This window comes from Mus caroli, chromosome 2 (assembly GCF_900094665.2).
Source record: "Mus caroli chromosome 2, CAROLI_EIJ_v1.1, whole genome shotgun sequence".
NCBI classification, from domain to species: domain Eukaryota; kingdom Metazoa; phylum Chordata; class Mammalia; order Rodentia; family Muridae; genus Mus; species Mus caroli.
In genome coordinates, this window is record NC_034571.1 from 68,490,108 (window position 1) to 68,511,445 (window position 21,338).

Sequence of the window (21,338 nt, forward strand, 5' to 3'; positions counted from 1 at the left end):
AGGGAAAGTATTCTAATTAACAAAATCAGAAATGAAAAGGGAGACATAACAACAGATCCTGAAGAAATCCAAAACACCATCACAGCCTTCTACAAAAGGCTATACTCAACAAAACTGGAGAACCTGGATGAAATGGACAAGTTTCTAGACAGATACCAGGTACCAAAGTTAAATCAAGATGAGGTTAATGATCTAAACAGTCAGTCCTATATCCCCTAAAGAAATAGAAGCAGTCATTAGTAGTCTCCCAACCAAAAAAAGCCCAGGACCAGATGGGTTTAGTGCATAATTCTATCAGACCTTCAAAGAAGATCTAATCCCAGTTCCTCACAAACTATTCCACAAAATACAAGCTAAAAATTATTTTTAAATTAATTTTATATGATTTATCAGAAATGTTTGACTTATAGGATATCAATATACTTATATAACTCGGACAATGTAAAAGAAAGATTTTGGGTGAAATGTGGTCATGTTAGAAATGTTTAAGAAGTTCTGATCTAGAAAGCAAATGAATCAAGCCTTCCATTTGGGGAAAACATGTCAATAAGAAACTGCAAGCTTTCAAGCAACACAGTTTTGGAAAGTTGTGTCTGTTATCCTGAATGTGAGAGATTCTTGCTACTTATCAAGACTTCTCTGAAGAGACGAATAGTGATATCACAAAAGATGTGCTTTTTGATACTATGTAAACGTGTCAACATTTGTAAGAACTACGGAATGCTGTGAGGCAGTCAGCATCTTACAAATGACTAATGCATGTTGCAGAATCACGCACAGTGGGCAGATCCACTCAGAGCTCAGAACACACTGAGAGGTTCCAGTTTAACTAAGTAAGACACTGACAGAATTTCAGATTCCATTTGGAAACTTATTTATTATGGTGTTGTATCAAAGGAATCATGCACTATTATCTGAAAAAGCTACTAAAATACCTATCCAACTGCATAAGGTCAGATTTTCTTCTTATACTCCAGTCTAAGCAATGTGTCAGCATAGAATGAGTGCAGAACTATTTCTGAGAACCTCTTTACTCTTCGTGTTATGTAGAGTCTAGAGAGATTTACAGAAAGGTAAAGCAACAGCATGCTTTTTGATTGACTATGTTTTGTGGCAGAGGCTTACACTGTAGCCTATACTGGCTTGGAACTCACTATGTAGCATAGGATAGCCTCAAATTCAGTGGAATTCTCCTGCTGAGCTCAGCCTCTGGGCAGGTGGGAGACAGGGAGACAGGGAGGTGGGGAGGTGAGGAGGTGGGGAGGTGGGGAGGTGGGGAGGTGGGCAGAGGCAGAGGCAGAGGCAGAGGCAGAGGCAGAGGCAGACAGATCTCTGAGTTCAAGGCCATTCTGGTCTACAGAGAGAGTTCTAGAACAGCCAAGCTTAGGCAATGAAGGAACTCGTGGAAAACAGAAAGCTAATGAAGATGTATTTGAACCAAGGGGCCATGTTCCAGCCGCAGTAAGCAACAGCATTTGGCCTTTGGCCATATGGCTCTGGTTTAGATTCAAGGATAGAAGAAAAGAGTTAGGGAATCTCCCTCCTCAACAACAAAGGAAAGCTGATGAGTCCAAGCATGTGCAGGGGTGTCCCTGCATGAAGGCCTAGAAAGGCCATTGCAGGAAACTATAAAGATGAAGCCTGGATTGTCTTGGAGACTCCAAGATGATAGGGATGCCAGAGCCATGAGATACTAGCCAAGGAAAGATGCTAACAGGGAGGGGAATCAGTCTAAGAGAGAGAAGTGTGTTGTAGTTTGCAAAGCTGAAAGGGTTGGAGATATGAAGAGCACTTTGACATCAGACATGGTGATGCAGTTTTTGAGTTTGCCCCGCTGGGTTTTGGTCTCGCTTTGGTCCAGTATTCCCTCACCAGGCTCCCCTTCCTCCCTTTTGGAATGATAATGTATATCCAGTGCCATTATACGTTGGAAGTATGTGATCTGCATTTTGATTTTGATTATGTAGGTGAATACATTTAAGAGATTGCAGGAGTCTCAGAAGAGACTTTGAACTTTGGACATTTAAACAGTGCTGACACTGTGATAGACTATGGAGATTTTGAAGTAGGTCTAAATCCATTTTGCATTATGATATGGCTATATGCCTATGGGGCCCAGGGAGTGGAATGTGGTGGTTTAAATAAAAAATGGCTTGCATAGATCCATAGGGAGTGGCACTAGTAGGGTGTGGCCTTGTTGGAGTCGTGGCCTTGTTGAAAGAAGTGTGTTTCAGTCACTTCTCTTGGCTTGGTCTCCAGTACCATGTCTGTCTGAATGCTCTGCTTCCCACCATGGACAATAATGGACTAAACCTCTGAAACTGTAAGCCCCCAACTAAATGTCTTTCTTTAGAAGAGTTGCTGCAGTTATGGTGTCTTTTCACAGCAATAAAACCCTAAGACAAGAAGTATCACCATATTATTTATTAAGAGAGAAGCTCAGTCGGGCGGTGGTGGCGCACGCCTGTAATCCCAGCACTTGGGAGGCAGAGGCAGGTGGATTTCTGAGTTCGAGGCCAGCCTGGTCTACAAAGTGAGTTCCAGGACAGCCAGGGCTGTACAGAGAAACCCTGTCTCGAAAAAACCAGAGAGAGAAGCTCTACTTTCTGGATGAAGCAATTAGGAGACTTTTGATGTTTTTGTGAACAGAAAAGACAGAACACAGAAATAATTTCTCAGAGAAACCTCAAGCTATGTTTGTAGTACAGGATGTGGGTTATGTAGTACCTATGCATCTGGCTTTGGCTGGTCTGACCCAAGAGAACAATAATATGTTATATAGATAGTGTTTTACATTTTCAAGGAAGACCACATTAGAAATTCTCATAGGAATATATACCAGGGGCCAGACAGATGGTTCTATGGCTAAGGGTACTTACTGATTGTTCTTAAAGAGGACCTAGGTTTGATTCTCAGCACCCACATGTCAGCTTATAACTGTCTGTAGCTCAGTTTCAGGAGAATGAATTCCACAGGCATCAAGCATGTATACAATGCTCAGACATATGTGAGCACAATATACATATACATAAAATAAAATTAATAAATCTAAAAAACCCAGTCTCATACTAATCAGTGCAATGGCATCTAGTGACATCTCTAAGCTATCATCAGATTGGGATGAACTGACATTTAGGAGCATGCAGGATCCTGGAAAACAAAACAACTGGGCTATCGTAAGCAGAATATCTTACAGAGGATAACCCACCATTAAAAGTTCTGTGCACAAGTTGTAGCTTTCTTAGAAATCATGAGCCTGGTAATTAGCCACCTGACCACGTTGGAGAGTTCTGTGAACAGAGTGCTCATCCCTGAAACTGCCCTGATCCTTGAAAAAGCTACAATAGAAATTTGGGCATATAAATTTGTGGAGTCTGAGGTGGCTGAAGGCAGGGCTAAGAAGAGGAGGAAGATGAAACTCAGCATGGTGCCTTACACCTGCAATCCTGCACGGAGGAGGGGAAGCAGGAGGACCAGGGGTGTAAGGGCAGCTGGCGCACAAGAAAACATGTTTTGTATTTTGTTTGTTTTGTTTTTGCCTGCAGGTATGCCTGTGTACCATGTGTGTACAGGCTGGTTTTGGTGCAAACTCTAGAGTCATCCAAGAGGAAGGAGCCTCTGTTGAGGAAATGCTTCCTTGAGATCCAGCTGTAAGGCATTTTTCTCAATGGGGGAGAGCCCAGCCCACTGTGAGTGGTGCCATCCCTGGCTTGGTGGTCCTGAGCTCTATAAGAAAGCAGGCTGAGAAATCCTTGTAGAGCAAGCCAGTAAGCAGCACTCCTCTATGGCCTCTGCATCAGCTCCTGCCTGCAGGGTCCTGCCTTGTTTGAGTTCCTGTCCTGACTTCTTCAATAATGAACAGCAATATAGAAGTACGAGCCAATTAAACCCTTTTCTCTCCAACCTGCTTTTTGGTCATGGTGTTTCAACACAGCAATAGAAACACTAGCTAAGACATTGTGCATTCAGTATCCACAGAAGCCTAGAGAGCACTGGATCCTCTGGGACTGGAGTTACAGATGTTTGTAAACTATCATGTGAGTGCTGGGAATCAAACCTAGGACCTCAGAAGAGCAGGTACTCTTAACCATTGAGCCTCATGCAAGGTAAAGAAAAGGAGTATGGGCCAAAGAATGTGGGGAGAGGAAGGGAGGGAGGGAGGGAGGGAGGGGGGCTTCTGAAGCTTGCTTCATGCTATTTCCCTAGTCTCAACTGTATTATTTAAGATTAAGTTTATAAGCAGCCAGTCTGTTGATTTTCAAATTGAGACTGTAGATATAGATAACATGCTACATACCTTTTAAGAAAAGTTAAAAAAGAAAAAAAAAAAAAAAGGCCAATTAGCACACCAGATTGCCTACACCCTCTGGCTGTCCCAAGAAACAAAGAACTGGATGTTTACAGAGTTGTCCAAAGTTAAACGATAACTTTTAGCAGTGCATCAATTATATTTCAATATCAAATATATGTAGCTTGGGAATCCTAAAGAATTCTTTCAAAATTAAAATTTCATTGTAAAAGAAATTCCTTAAAATCAAACTAATGGTAACATGTAAGGCGCTGATTTATTCTAAACTTCCTTAGAGAAGGGAATACATACACACATATAAACATGTGTGCATATACAGATGTGTGCATTTGTGTGTGTGTGTGTGTGTGTAAGTGTGTAGAGAGAAAGAGGCCATGCTTGTGAGAAGGGAACAGGTTAGCTTACTGAAGTTTCGCTGCACCATGGGCTTTTACACCCATGCCATCAAAGGCATCTTCACGTGAGAGGGCTGACGTTTAGAGAACTGATCCAAAGCTAAGGACATTCTGCCTAGATTATGTCTTGGCTCACAGTGTTGTTTCTGAAATGCAAATTATATGGTTTGCTTCTCAGTTTATATTATTAATGCTTATAAGAAATATTTTCTTCAGCATGTTTTCCAAAAGACTTAAAATTAATAAATTAGTAATTTAATTAGTATGAAATTGTCATAAAAACTACTGAATGAATCTATTGGTCCATGATCTATACAGACACACATATATTTATTACTTGGAACAAGAATCTATTCAAATTCAATTCCAAGAGAAAAAGAAGTTACTAATAAACTGGGCCCCTATGTAAATCAAACTATTGTAGAAGAGAAGGGAGTCTGACTTCCTCACACGCTGCAACTTCACCATTATATCTAATACAATGCTTTAACTTTCTTGTTTACAATTATTTTTTTCAAGCTCAGGAAATGCTTGAGTTGAGTAGTAAATGAGAAAAATACCATAGCTATCACTTGGAAGGAAAACTGTGACCATTACAGTAGGCTACCAGGTCTCCTAGGGACAAGAGTTGGCTTGGACTCACTTCCTGTGGCAACAATGCTCATGGCCACGAAAATACATAGCAAACCCCGTACAACAATCCGTACAGTGGACCATTAAAATGCTCATGGCCATGAAACTATACAGCAAACACATACAGTGAACTGTTTACAGACGCTCAGGACAGACCTAAGGACCACAACAAACACACCTGTGGGGGTCTTACCCTTCAGTTATAAAACAGAGCAATCACCATATCAACGTTTACCAAGGGGAACTGCATGAAACATTATTTTCCAAAACTATTCTAAAGAACAGCAGAAAACTCAAGTAGTCTTTGGGGCACTATCTGACAGCTGCAATCACATTAGGTCACCACTGAAAACCAACTAAGAAGAAGCTAGTTTTAAAGGTCTAAATTTTGTTTAATTTGTATGTGTATTGAGCCCTTGTATGTGTTTTTACTGGAATTCTGGGCAATTCAGCCTTTACAGAGAACCTCTTCTCTCAAGTACTGACAGGTTAGCTGACAGCTGCAGAGCTGTGCAATTAGTTGGTGGATAGCTAACAACCCTCATCTTTCAAAAGACTCCAGGACACTTTTTCCTATGTACTGTGTTTTCTCTTCCTCATAACACATAATTGAATAGTCGATTACTCTTGTGTTGAATATGAAAGATGTCCTCACAGAAATGAAGCAGCTGCCTCAAGCAGAAACGTTAAGTTCACATCTACAGTACCCAGCTCTTACTGTCAACACCAGCATCCTGCCCATAGCACTACTCCAATTTCTGCAAAACTAACACCTTTTGCCTCTTATGTGAGACTGGAAAAGGAAGGGATTTCACTACTAAGGATCCATTACAATATTTATGAAGCCACTTCTGTGTCACTATTTACTTTTGAATCAATTAAGCATGATTGCTTTTACTTACAAATGTCACCCACTGGGACAGGGAATCAGTGTGTCAAGCTGTTGAATAGGTCATCATCCCTGTCTTGTTGGATGACACCTGTAAATAAAATAAATCTAGTTTTCAGTGAGATTTCTAAGTAAACTCTATTTAAGATGCATGCAGTTTAAGCAAAGAATAATTTTTAAATGGTCTTTAATGATGTACCATTGGAGAGAGAGAGTTCCCAGTGGTAACTATGTTCTATAAATAATTTTTACTTGCCCCTCAACACAAGAGAGTCCTGGGAGTCTGACGTGCAATACTGTCGGAATACAATCAGAACAGTGAGAATCTTGTAGGGGGTGTTCATTTTACTGTCCTGCCACTGGGATTACCATTTCAACTTTATACAAGGAACATGCCAGGTCCTGTCAAGTTAAATAACTCACTTACTGCTAAAGTACCTAAGTGCCATTACTCCAAGTCCCTAAGACCGAAAAGTAATATACACATTAGCAAAGTTTACCATCAGGCTGATGAACTTTGAAAGACTTAAGTATTTTAAGAATGGAAATTTACGTCTAGGTGAGCTGCTAAATGCCATTGTTAAATATAGACTGCTCAGGTGTTCCTGGAAATGTCACAGGTGGAAAATAAGAAAAGGTGAAAAAGATGGGAATGAGACGGAGAAAAGAGCACTATTCAATGTGGCACACATTTAGGAGTTTAAATTATGGCAATTTCCAGATAAGATCTGCAGCTCCCAGCAAATATAAATATAGGAAAGACCATATTTAAAGCAAAATTTCAAGAGCCAATGATTTAAAATATTCATTTCTCTGTAGTTATGGAACACCAATTGAGCTAAAATCTGCCAGAAACCAAAATTTGGGCTGGACAACGAAGACTAAATTTCCATCTCCTGTCAACCCACAGCAAAACAATCTTATGTTGCTGTCTGTTGAGGTCACAGACAGAGTCCACATTGCAAGGTTACTGCCAATCAAGCACTGAGGGAGAGGCTTACACACACTATCCCACTTGCCTCACGAGACACAGAGTGACCAGCTAAGAAATCTTCGGACAGAAACCAGGGGTGGAAACCTTTTGTACACACTTAGCAAGCAGAGGCTCCTGCAGACCCAGATGTAGTAGCATGCTTCAGCTAAAACAGACACTGTTCCTCTAACTCAGTCCCACATAAAGAAAGCATGGCATGAGCATACATAAACAACATGACAGTCCCTCTTCCCAGGAGGGGAGGAAGAATGGCAACAAGGGCAAACAACTGACACCAAAGGATTAAAACTTTTCATGGTATTCTGAAATATATCATGACTGAAATATGACAACTGAAAATGTAAACTATCTTACAATTAATGCCAAGTAAATCCCTCTGATTTAATTCCTTAACACTAAGAGATGAATCCTCCCACTCAAGGCTGACTCTCATAACAGTGTGCAAGTTACTGACAGACAATTAAATCATGTATATTAAAATAAATTGCTAAAAACAGAACTATTTATATGCTACCTTTAAAGAAAACAAAGGGTTCTGCTGAGATCCCTCAGTTCCTTATAAGGTGTATCTGTCTTTCTTGGCCATTAAGTTATTCTCCTGACCAAAACCTCTTAACTTTTTGTTACTGGGCCATTTTCCAACATATTTTTAAAGCCGAAGATGATTTCATGAAGGGACACAATCAGGAGCAAAAATATAGTTGGTGCATTTTAATCAAACAAGTAAAAGATATACAATGCTCACCCCCACAGACCCAGACATTACAAAACCCACATCTCCTTCTGAAAACACTGTGGGAACTTTCGGGCAGAGAGGGGCTCTCTGGCAGGGACTCCCAACAGATAAAAACAAGTGTTCATGATAGCTTACCCTTTTCTCTGACACCCCATCCTGGCCTGTAGCCTCTTTCTCATCATGTGTCTCTTTCAGGACTGCCATGTGCTGTTTGTATGCTGGCTCTCTGTTTAAGGTTGTGTATCCTATGTGCTCATAAATTGGGTTTATCGTCATCTTGGCAATGTATTCTGCTGCCTTGGTTTCAATATAGAGAGTAATCAAGCCATCAGTCACCAGATCGTGGATGGACTCAAAGCGTTTCTCCCCAACAAAGTGCTTTCCATCGTAGTACAGCCTGAAGTTTCTGGTCTGACTTCCAAATCTGCCTCAATGAAATGGGAAAGATGCTTTTAAGAAAAGTGAACAAGTGAATTCTTTCTGAAGAAGAAACACACACACACACACAAATGCCCCCAAACTGAAATCTATTGATTCTGCTTATAAATGACTCTGTTTAGATTAGCTGTGTCTAATCCCAATTAGTCACCGGGAATACATAGAATTCAACTCTTTTTTTTTTTTTTTTTGGATTTTTCGAGACAGGGTTTTTCTGTGTAGCCCTGGCTGTCCTGGNACTCACTCTGTAGACCAGGCTGGCCTCGAACTCAGAAATCTGCCTGCCTCTGCCTCCCAAGTGCTGGGATTAAAGGCGTGCGCCACCACCACCCGGCCACAGTTCAACTCTTAAATACAAGCAATGAACTTGAAATAACCAGGGATACTAGCACGGTGATCCTAGAAAGAGCATTTTTACTTAGGTATCTTTTAAAGCCATTTCATTACACTTGTAATAAAGTAGGGAAAACAAATCTTATAACTTAAGAGGGCACATTCAATATGCAATTGGTCAACTATAATATATACAATTTCTTCAAGTTGAATAATAAAAATATTCAACATACTTAAAGGCCAGCACTCTTGTCTTTCAACAGGGAAGTCTCATTTACCACTCACTCAAGTGGGAAGCCAGCAACCGTTTACACTTGTGCAGTCTCCAGAACTGAGCCAAGCAGCATAGAAACACACAGGGCCACTTCTGGCCAGAGGTCAAGGACTTGATCTTTCCTTTAAACTTGTTCTGTGTCTGCTGGCTCAGTATGCACAAGAAATGCTTGCAATATTCAGAGCATGCAAGTCACACGTCATCAGACCACAGAAATCTGTTGTCAGTTTTAATGATATGCTTTAATAACTGGAGAAGGATGGTTTATCCTCACAGTAATTTCAGTATTTTGCTTCCTGTAGGGAAACCTCAGAATTGGATCCAAGTTGGCATGGCTGACACCAGTGTCCTTGCCAGGAGAAACAGTCAACTTAATAGAAGCTGACGCCAAAGTAGGCAGAGCTGCCAGCTTCAGAGTGAGCACCAATAAAAACCAAGCAAATCAGGAAGGATCTACTTCATTCTGTTGTTTAAAATAAAAAAACAACCACACACACAGTACAGAAATTATTTTTAAAATCAAAGTAATTTTCACTTTGAAAGAACACCACATGAAGCTGCAAACTCAGTATTCATATGGTTCTGGCACAAACTGTTTCCAAATGGGTAAGAACTAGGCATTCTATTCTATTCTATTCTATTCTATTCTATTCTATTCTATTCTACTCTTCCTATTCTATTCTATCTACAGCAGGGTCTCATTGTGTAATTCTGGCTGGCCTGGATCACTCTGTAGACCAGATTGGCCTTGAACTCAGAGATCTGCTTGCCTCTATTTCCTAAATACTGGAACTAAGGGCATGTGTCAGCACATGCTGGTAGGAATTAGATACTTTTAAATAATGAATCCAGAGTAGTCTGTTTGTTTTTTGTAATTTAGACTTTAATAATACTTAATCCAGAATTCAACATAATATCAATGTTGATATTTTAACGTATAATTTCCACCTTTTGTTCCTTCTAAAGCAATCAAGTTTTTACTTATACTCAAGCAAATGAGCCATATAATTAAACTTCTCTATTTTCTCTATACTTAAACATTTCTCCCAAGCAAGTTTTCAATACTGTAAGTCTCAGGGGCTAGAGAGATAAAATGTCTATGCCAAAATTAATTAAAAATTTCAGTTTACTTCTATAATTTCCTTTTTTCTAATATGTGCCACTATGTGCTACCTAAAAACAACAAAAGCACTGAAAGACAGTTTGACATTTGCCTCACTCCTTTCCATGTGGACAGTAGTGTCAGGCGCTGTGGTCACAGCACTGTCTTCTGAAGTGTGTGTGAGCAGTGTGGGGAGTCAAGGGCAAGGGAAGAAGGCAGTGGAACAGGTCCCAAAGGGTTCGGCTCAGTGAGGCTGGAAGACAGAAGCCTAACTTTGGACTTGTGCTTTACTGTTAACGTCAAGAGGCCCTCGCCATGATGTCTAGCTACTTGTGAGCCTGTGAGCTTTGAGGCAGCCATGAGATCACTGAAGGGATGCATGATCATAAGATACTGATGAGACTTAGCCTCAAGGAACATGGAAACAAATGTACAAGCTAGAATGTTGATTTTTTTTTTTTTTAAACTAAGGGAACTGCATGTTTTCCTTGCTGGCCAAAGCCTACTCTCTGTTACTTGGGAACATAAGGAACAGCCTAATAGTACAGCCTATCAGGCACTGCTCTGTTTTCTTGATCTATTTTGTACTTTGTTGTGTCTGTGGGATCACAAGTAGAGCTCAAACAAAATACCCTTGAGAATGGATGAGAACGGGTGGGCCTATTATATGTAAGAAAAATAAAAGACGACACCAGATCTGAAGGCGAGGGGTAACCTTCCTTTTAACAGTGTTCTGCTGGTAGAATGTCATTTATTCAACAAACACTGAAGAAAACACTCAAGACACTAAGTTCATGATATTCTGATCACATAGCAACCACAATGGGAAAGGTAAACATAAAAACATTATCAAATAAAGATATGAAATGCTCAATTTCAAAAGCCTCACATTACGACTGCTTAAAGTATCTTTTTAAATATCTTTTGTGTGTGTGTGACTGCATACACCAGCATGACCGAGCACACAGAGATCAAAGAACAATTTCTCTCTTGGTTCTCTCTTTCTACTATTTCAGTTAGGAACTCAGAACATCAGGCCTGGTGGCAAGCACTTTATCAGCTGAATCATTTTGTGGTCTGCTATCCCTCTATTTCTTTAGGACAATTTCCTTTTCCTGGTTCCTGAAATGAACACATGCCTCTGCCCGGCTTAACATCTGCTTAGTGTACAAGCCTGGAATGGCACAGTCCTAGCTCTACACAAACAGAGCTGAACAGGATGAAAATTCACATTCTCCAAAGTGGTCCTCAAGTTATGAAGCAGGAAAGAATGAGGGGCACCTGCGCTGCACTGGGACTGAGGCAAGAGAGTTGCCATAAGTTCAAAGGCAGCCTGAGCTATAAAATGAGAGACTGTCTAAGAACAGAGGGAATGGGGAACTAAGGGGACTCTGTTGGAAGAGGGTTTCAGTGTAAGACACAGTGGGAGACAGTGCAATGGGGGCTGAACAATGACCAAACTTAAGGACATGCATGGATGAGCAGGTCATAGTGAGATCTACTGTTGGGAATGAGTAATATATGCTATTAAATTTATTTCTAATGGTTCCACTAATACTTTCTCCTGAGTTGGATGGCAACATATAACAATATTTATTTCAAAAAGTTCACTGGCATTATACAGTACTGTCAAAAGACAGTAAGATTTCTACAGGCTTATTAGTGCAATGCAACACTGTCATTACAGATCACTAAAGCTCTCAGTGTTATGAGGTGTGTAATATGAAGGTGCTTTCCACATCAACAAATGAAGTACAAGATGCTTTCTATTCTAGTGAGGCAGGAGTATCTTGATACCATTTTTACCGTATCACATATACAGAAAACCCTTCCTAAATACTCTGAACTATACATATATTTGTCTTAGTTAGGGTTTTACTGCTGTGAACAGACACTATGACCAAGGCAAGTCTTATAATAAACAACATTTAATTGGGGCTGGCTTACAGGTTCAGAGGTTCAGTCCATTATCATCAAGGTGGGAGCATGGCAGTACCCAGATAGGCATGGCGCAGGAGGAGCTGAGAGTTCTATGTCTTCATCCAAAGGCTGCTAGTGGAAGACTGACTTCCAGGCAACTAGGGTGAGGATCTTATACCCACACCCACAGTGACACACCCATTCCAACCAGGTCACACCTATTCCAACAAGGCCACACCTCCAGATGGTGCCACTCCCTGGTCCAAGGATATACAAACCATCACAATATTCATATATTTTTATTTACAGAAAAATATTATACACACATCTACATCTTTTAAAAAACCACAATACATCCAGAAATGTTCAATGTTTTTTATAGAATTAACAATAGACTTCATTTATTTAAGGACGATGCTGGGGCGGTGAGGAGGATACAACATCTGCCCCAACACCGGAAGTAACTGGGACCAGTGCTAGCTGGACACCCAGGAACTCTGCCCGACCAGTGGCATGGGTTCCTTTCTGTCTGAGCCTGTGCCCTGAGCAGACCTTGGGTTCAAACTCCACAGCTAGTCCCATAACACCCAGAGGAAGGTCCACTCCCAGGCACTCTAACATGCCCCGACCACAGGATCACAGGATCACAGGAGTTTGGTCATGCCAGGATCTCAGGGTCCCAGAGGCAGCTTGACTCCCAGGAGTTCTGACACACCCAGGATCTCAGAATCACTGGATCCCAGAGACAGATGAACTCTGATGAGTTCTGACACAACTAGGATCACAGGAAGGACAGGCTCCAGTCAGATATAGCGAGGGCAGGTAGCACTAGAGATAATCAGATGGCAGGAGGCAAGTATAAGAACATAAGCAACAGAAACCAAGGTTACTTGGCATCATCAGAACCCAACTCTTCCACCATAGCAAGTCCTGGATACATCATCACACCGGAAAAGCAAGATTCAGATCTAAACTCACTTCTCATGATGGTGATAGAGGACTTTAAAAAACCAAGATATTCCCTGACAAAATCAAATTTACACAATATCTTTCCATAAATCCACTCCTACAAAGGATAATAGATGGAAAACACCAACACAAGGAGGGAAACTACAACCTAAAAATGCACAAAAGTACTTTTCTTTCAACAAATGTAAGAGAAGATAGCCACACAAACATAGAAATAACATAAAAAATAACAGGAAGCAACAATCACTATTCCTTAATATCTCTTAACGTCAATGGACTCAATTCCCCAATAAAAACACATAAGACTAACAGACTGGATACATAAACAGGACCCAGCATTTTGCTGCATACAGGAAACACACCTCAGTGATGATGAAGACAGACATTACCTCAGAGTAAAGGGCTGGAAAACAATTTCCCAAGCAAATGGTCCCAAGAAACAAGTTGGAATAACCATTCTAACACTGAATAAAATCCACTTTCAACCAAAAGTTATCAAAAAAGATAAGGAAGGACACTTCATACTGGTCAAAGGAAAAACCTATCAAGAAGAATTCTCAATTCTGAACAGCTGTGCTCCAAATGCAAGGGCACTCACATACATAAAACCTTACTAAAGCTCAAAGCACACATCACACCCCACACAATAATAGTGGGAGACTTCAACACCCCACTCTCATCAATGAACAGATCATGGAAACAGAAACTGAACAGAGACACAGTGAAACTAAAAGAAGTTATCAACCAAATGGATCTAACAGATGTATATAGAACATTTCATCCTAAAGCAAAAGAATATACCTTCTTCTCGGCACCTCATGGTACCTTCTCCAAAATTGACTTGGTCACAAAACAGGCCTCAACAAAAAGGTTGAAATAATCCCATGCATCCTCTCAGATCACCACAGACTAAGGCTGGTCTTCAACAGCAACAAAAACAAGGGAAAGCACACATACACATGGAAACTGAACAATGCTTTACTCAATGATAATTTGGTCAAGGAAGAAATAAAGAAAGAAATTAAAGGCTTTTGAGAATTTAATGAAAATGAAGACACATCATACCAAAACTTATGGGACACAATGAGAGCAGTCGTAAGAGGAAAACTCATAGCTCTAAGTGCCTCCAAAAAGAAACTGGAGAGAGCTTACAGTAGCAGGTTGACAGCACACCTGGAAGCATTAGAACAAAAAGAAGCAAATACACCCAAGAGGAGTAGACTGCAGGAAATAATCAATCTCATGGGTGAAATCAACCAAGTAGAAACAAAAAGAACTATACAAAGAATCAACCAAACCAGGAGCTGGTTCTTTTGGAAAAAATCAACAAGATAGACAAAAACCCTTAGCCAGTCTAAGCAGAGGACAGAGTATTCAAATTAATAAAATCAGAAATGAAAAGGGAGATATAACAATGAAATACATCTTAAAATAATTATTCTGTTTGTTGAATATTAACAGTTAAAAATATTAAAATTATATCTGTCTGAGTTCTAGGATGGGCAGGGCTGTTACACAGAGAAACCCTGTCTTGAAAAACATAACAAAACAAACAAACAAAATAGTGAAAGAGAGAATTGATGATCAGTTCCACTAGAGAGTTATTGATACCTTGTTTAAAATGAATCTGCTATTTCAGAATAAAAATTCACTCTGCAACACAGGTCTAAGAAAACAGAGTTATACGTAAGTGTGCATGTACAAACATAAGAAAACACATTCACAGTTTCTCAGATTCTTAAGCCCTTTATACAGTGTAGTGCTATTTTTAATAATCCTGGTATAAAATATATACCCTAAGTATTACATACAGACTATAATTTAGTTATATTTCTTGATAATCCAGGTTCATCACTGTATTATTTTAATGGGTAAATAGAGAAACCTCCTAGAGCCTATTATAAGGCATTCAGTTGCTCTGATAGTGACTGTTGTCAATTTGACAGAATCTAGAAATCACCTAAAAGATGGACCTGCGAGCATGCCTATGGGGGATTATCTTGATTGTGTTTGGTGAGGGGGGAAGAGCCATCCACTGTGGGTGCTGTTATTCCCTGTCTATGGCGCCAGCCTGTGTGTAGAGAAGGAGCTGAGCAGCAGAGAGTGTTCATCTCCCTCCCGCTGTGCTACATGGCCACTGTTTCTCTGAGCTGCGGCTGCCTTCACTTCCCTCTCATGAACCACCCACCCTTGCACCAGGCCCTAAAGCCCTTTCTTTCTCCCTTAGTTGCTTTTGTTGGGTATGCTTTTTCAAAACCAAGACAATTAACTAAAACAGCTGCCCTTCTTCAATCATATCTGTCTCCCTGACCCGCCCCCCACCTATTGAATACTTAGTTCTTAGATCTAGTTTTATATTTCTAAAATGATCTTTGTAGTTATCAATTATATTCATTCCACTCATAACCTGCTATTTTTAAACACACTATAATGTAGAAAGAAACATTTTTTAAAATGTTTTAAGATTCTATAAGCAGACTGTACTGAGGCTTACAAAGCGCTCCTTTGCAACAGACACATGTATTCTTGGTTTTATTAGCCAACTGCAGCCACCCTCATTTACTTCTGGCTTTGAGGCCATGCTCTGGAGGCTTAATTTGGACTGTTACATACTTTTAAGTTTAGTACGAGCTATTTACAAATGGTCAGCAGATTATTACATTTTCCTCATTAAGTGCTTATTAATAATGCATTACTTACATATAGCATCCCATATTTATTGCTAGGGTACAATTCAGTAAAGTTTTAATCATGGATAAGATTGCAAAAACATCCCAAACAGCTCCCAAAGTTTCCTTATGCTTTTCCACAACCTGCCTGACTGTTCTCCATCACACTGAGCCACTCTGTTTGCTACCATGACATGTTTCTATTTTATATAAATAGAATCATGTCCAGCACGATGCTCATAAGGTAAAAGTGCTGGTCACAAAAGCCTGGAAACCTGAGTTAAATCCCAGAGCCCAGATAAAAAGCCAGACATGGTGGTTCATATATGTTACCTCAGTACCCCAACAGTGAGGTAGGCGGCAGGCCTCAGAGTACAGGGGCAGAAGCAATAGCACAGCCCCTACTTCAGCAAGGCAGAAAGAGACCCCACTATGAAAGTTGTCTTCTGACTTCCAATGCACAGACACACTCAGGCTCACATGTGTGCACACACACACATATTATTAAAAATAAAATAAAAACAATAATAAATGAACGAATGATTATATATTCATTTGCTTTTGTATGCCCACGTTTTGAACATAAAGGTTTCCTTTAAATTGATGAATATTGTGCTCATCTGATTTCAAGTGATCAGACCAGGATTTCCAGGTGTGGTGGCAGCAAACTGTATTTGCCTATGCAATTCTGCCTCTGTGTTTCTAGTGGAGACTCACATTCAACATCTCTAATCTGATATCAGTAAGCTGAACCAAGCTAAAAATTCGGCTAAAATCCTAATTTTTGAGCACTAGCATGATGTTATAGTGGAAAATTCTACATGTGACCTCACAAGACACAAAGAGAGAGAGCACTAAGAATGCTGTATAGCATTAACCTCAGTCTATGTGTTCAGTGTATGTGAAAGAATTTTGTGCTTAGAATTGGGGCATCTTTAAGATTTCAGACTGCCAGAGCCATAGGCAGCACTTTAGCCAGGAGATATAGCAGGAGAGACTCACCAGGCTGCTGCTCTATTTAAGTTCAAGGAGTATAGGATACATGGGAAGGCAGTTAAGTCAAAGGAAATGGCAGATTTAATAAGATAAGGGTACTGTATCAATTACAGATCAAATACCTATCTGAGATCTTCAGAAAGCCGCTTAAAGGCTTTAGTACTTCAGATGAGCTACACTGGAAGGGTAAAGAACGCCTTTCAATTCATCTGCAGTAAGCACTGCTCCAAGTTGGCACAGCTCAACAGTGCCTGTAGCTTCTGGGTGGGTGGGAGGAGAAGAATGAAACATGCATTCATTTGGCCTTTCCAGAGCTTCCTGAGAGCTTATTTTTTCTCTTGCCTGACACAGAATGCTAATGGAATCAGCATTATTTGTATGGGGGCAGCAGTGAAGCCAAAGAGAGCAATGGCAAGCTTGATGTGGCAAAAGAGGGCCTGTGGTGCCACCCACAGAGTCCAGTGCAGCTCAGTGTGAGTGGGTAAGGCTGTTCAAATCATGGCTTCTCCCTTAGCAAGTGGAGAAGGGCAGAGTATATAGAGAGTACTCTGGCTACTCAGAGAGACGTACAAGGAACTTGTGTCTGCTTCACTCATTTTGAGATCTGGCATACAGCTGTACAATATCCACAGGAGACTAGTTCTAGGACCCCCATGGAGAGCAAATGCTGAAGAAACTCAGGTCCCTTCAATAAAACGGCACAGCAGACACATAAAACATAAAACATAGTATTCCATATGCTTTAAATGTCTCCAGGTATTTCAGTAAATACCTAATACAATGTTAACTTTATAAACATCATACACTATATTCTTCCGGAAATAATGTTAAGAAACATCTTTATGTATGCACTATCAATGAAATATTAAGGGAAGGATACTTTCGGGCCAGAACCCGTGGCTATACCGGGTCAGCTGTTTTAGATGACTGAAAGCTGCTGAGAAGGAAGTGTGGGGGAGGGGCATCTGGCTGCTTTGTCCCTCAGAACTTGATACTACACATATAAAACACCAGACAGAGAAAGGGAGTAACAGCTCCGTTGATGGAAACTGGCAAAGATTACATATACAAACCCAGATAAAGAAGAGTCAGTCCAATCCCCAAAATTCCACAGCCTCTCCAAATGACTGGAAAAGCTGATGGCTAAAGAGATTTCTTATATGCAACCAGCATATAGAGAATAAGATGATCGGCTGGTTCTGAAAAGGCATACAAGTGGGGGCAGGACAATGGACCTGCCCCAAGCAAACAGAAGACAGCAAAAGCCAAGAAACTGAAACACATAAAGATCCAGGTACGAAGTATAGCCCAATCATTGACAAAACCTCCTGGGTCTCAGCCCAAAGAAATAGACACCCATGAATCACCTGATGAAGAATTCCAACGCATGCTGGAAGCAATGGAAGGAAAGAAAAGGTGGTGGGTGTGGGTGGCAGGAGCTAGGAGAGAGGAGAAAACATGGGTACATAGTTCCAGCTGCACAGATAAAAAGTTCCAGAGCTCTGTTATGCAGCAATGAGCATTTTTAGCAATCATAAGTATACTCCAATTAAGAGATTTAAAAATAGGTAGTATAAGAGTAGTTCAGAAAACCTAGGTACAGATGAAGAAAAATCAAAGACAATCATTAAGAAAAATTAAAAACCTTCCTTTCCTTATTATATCTAGCCACATCTCTTGATGTATGACAAGAGAAGATTTTATTTTTAACCCACACACTAAGCATGTGGCTACTGGGAAAATTCTCCCTCTCTACAGCAAAACTTTCAGGTTTGTGAAATCTGAGCAACTCCATTTTAATTTTGTATATGCACATGCACACACACACACACATACACACACACACACATCATTTATGCTGAATTCTAAAACACATTTGCCACAAGCATTTTGGGTATGGGACATTTAATTTGTACAAATATTTTCAAAGCTTGACACCACTAACATAGATACAGTTTAAAGCTAATCATGCTAGTTTTTTTTTTTTTTTNTTTTTTTTTTTGGTTTTTCGAGACAGGGTTTCTCTGTGTAGCCCTGGCTGTCCTGGCACTCACTTTGTAGACCAGGCTGGCCTCGAACTCAGAAATCCGCCTGCCTCTGCCTCCCGAGTGCTGGGATTAAAGGCGTGCGCCACCACGCCCGGCTCATGCTAGTTTTTATCACTATCAACTGTAACATTGCAGGACTACTAAATTTTGTTGTCATGTGAGCCATGCCTACTAAATTTTGTTGTCATGTGAGCCATGCCTACTCTAATATCCAGAAAACTTCCCGTAAAGCAATTTGTAATCTTAAGTAAGGGAAGTTGAAAATATTCTTGAGAAATAATTCTGCAAAGCATTATTTTCCACTTATTGCAAATAGAACAGAAAGCTTTGCAGGAACTCAAATGAAACCATAGCAACCAACTGAACCTATCCTGAGCGATCAGATCAAAAGAACACATAGTACACAACATGTCAACGCCTACTAGCAGCATAATCTTTCACCAGTTCCTTTGGATCCTTTTTCAGACATGAAAAAAAAAAAAAAAGCCCTCAACCAGTGATCAGTTCTGGTAAATTGTAAAATCCCCTTTTGCCAACAGCTACTGTGATTCTCTGGGAATTCTGACTTACCCACTTAATGTTAAAATTCAAACTAACATCCCTAAATTTAATTATTTTATTTTAGGCTATTTTATTATTTCCTAACACAATAAGAATGGATTCCTCCCATTAAATCTTCAGAAATATAAAGATGAATTAACATCGTAGGAATTCCTTGCTTAATAATATTTATCAGCATTTAAGCCCAAAGCCATAATAAATTACATCTTACTGTTTAGTTTCTTACCAGTGATCAGCCAGCTCACCAAAAGCTATACAGATTAGGGTGAACATGTCTGTAAACTACCAGCATCTGCTAAAATGAGATTAAAAAGGAAATGGTGACCTTTGTCTGGCATAAGTTATTATGTAACTACATAGCCAGGCAGGCAATAGTGCAAACTGATTTAAAGACTAAAAATTCTCAACAAGAACCAGTTTATATATGTGACATAAAATGAATGTGGATTTTAGAAATGACCAAGTTCTGGGAGACCAGGTATGAACAGCACTGTCTCCACAGGGTGAACTAGGAATACCATGAAAGTACCTAATTTATCATAAATGCTTATCTCTTGGTTGAAAATATTTGCCATATCTATCTGCTACTTTCAACAGCATAAAAATATAATAGATGATATGGAAGCAAATATGCTATTGATTTAATAGAGAATATCCACTGTTTTCCTTTGATTAGATAGTCAAATTTACTATGCTTTTTTTTTTTTTTATCCCAGTGATTAAACCCTTGGTCATGTTAAGCCAAGCTGTACCACCAACTTACATAAACCCTAGCCCAAATGATTACTGAACAAATGATTACAAAGTGATCTTACAATGGAAATTTAGTTTAAATCGTTTAAGTTTTGAACATATTTAAACTGGCTTTTCTCTTTTAGGAGAAGTGAAAAGTTAGCTCTTGAGATTTAGTCAGAATAATTATTATCTTTAAAAGCATTAAACACAGTTTTTTGCTTTATAAAAATGATAATGTGTCACTAATTTTAAATATTAATCTTTTAAAAGTCCTGATAAAAAGCTAAGAGTTTACTCATGCACCACGCCCCACTGCACACATAGATTATGTGTTTCATTATTAGTCAAGCTGTTGTTTTAAAAAGCTTTATTTCGGATTCTTAGTGTTTTGTTCTACAAAAATTAAACCTTAATGTTTTCATCTATTAAATGCAAAATAAAAAATGAAAAACCAAACCAAACTACTTGCATGTACTGTATGAACTTATTTTATGGATAAAACTGAATTTTCTGATTGTCATGAATAAGGGGACAAGTTAAAGATATTAAACCCTACAGTTTTCAAGGAGGCCAAGATGGACCTGTTGGGGTCCTTGGGCCAGGCACATATGGCCACGCCTGCCTTGTGCACTCATCTCCAAGGTGCCCCATCAGCACTCTTTCTATGGCTGCTACAGTACAAATGGATTGGGAAACACCACGGACTCCATCACATCACAGTCACTAGAATGCCTGCAACAATATTCCAAGAATAGTTACATTTATAAAATGAGTAAGTCTGCTAATAAAATGTCTGGTTTGGTCAGTCTGTATATGTTTTGTTTTGTGTGTATTTAAAGAAAAGGGGTCATGTTATCAACATATTCTAGAATTACATCTGGTGGCCGAGGAACAGGTCTTAGAGAGAATTGAAATACTACCTACTTTACTTTCAAGCAGAAACACATGGCAGATTGCTAACAAGGTAACAGCTCAGAGAATCATAACTGAACCAAATTTCTGTCCGTTTTGAAATGTACCTGGAGGCTGGCAGAGAAGGCTCAGCAGATCAGAGCACAGCTCTCAGCACCCACGGCAGACGCCTCATAACTGCCTCTAATTTCAGTGTGGAGGGACCTGGAGCTCTCTATGGACTCTACTGATACCTGCACTCACACGTGCAGATAACCAAACAGATGCACACATGTGTTCATAATTTAAAGTATGTCTTTTTAAAATGTACTTGATACTGATTTCCATCTTTAATGTTCAATGGAATATGCCTTTAAATACATGTCTTAAAATAAGAAAGCAAAAATATCTTGGAATCAGCTTTAAAAACAACACAACTCCCTCTA

The 21,338-nt window shown here is 39.7% G+C and overlaps 1 protein-coding gene across 4 annotated transcripts in view; it reads right to left on the reverse strand.

Moving 5' to 3' along the window:
• Positions 1-21,338, reverse strand: part of Chn1 (chimerin 1) — a 156,153-nt gene that overhangs the window by 61,441 nt on the left and 73,374 nt on the right. For 3 of the 4 annotated variants that reach the window (XM_021182689.2, XM_029474318.1, XM_029474319.1), the window contains one exon: positions 8,092-8,380. The exons of the other annotated variant lie outside the window; for it this stretch is intronic. In XM_021182689.2, coding sequence (XP_021038348.1) covers positions 8,092-8,380 — 289 coding nt within the window. The remainder of the gene's footprint in view (positions 1-8,091; positions 8,381-21,338) is intronic. 4 annotated transcript variants of the gene reach the window in all.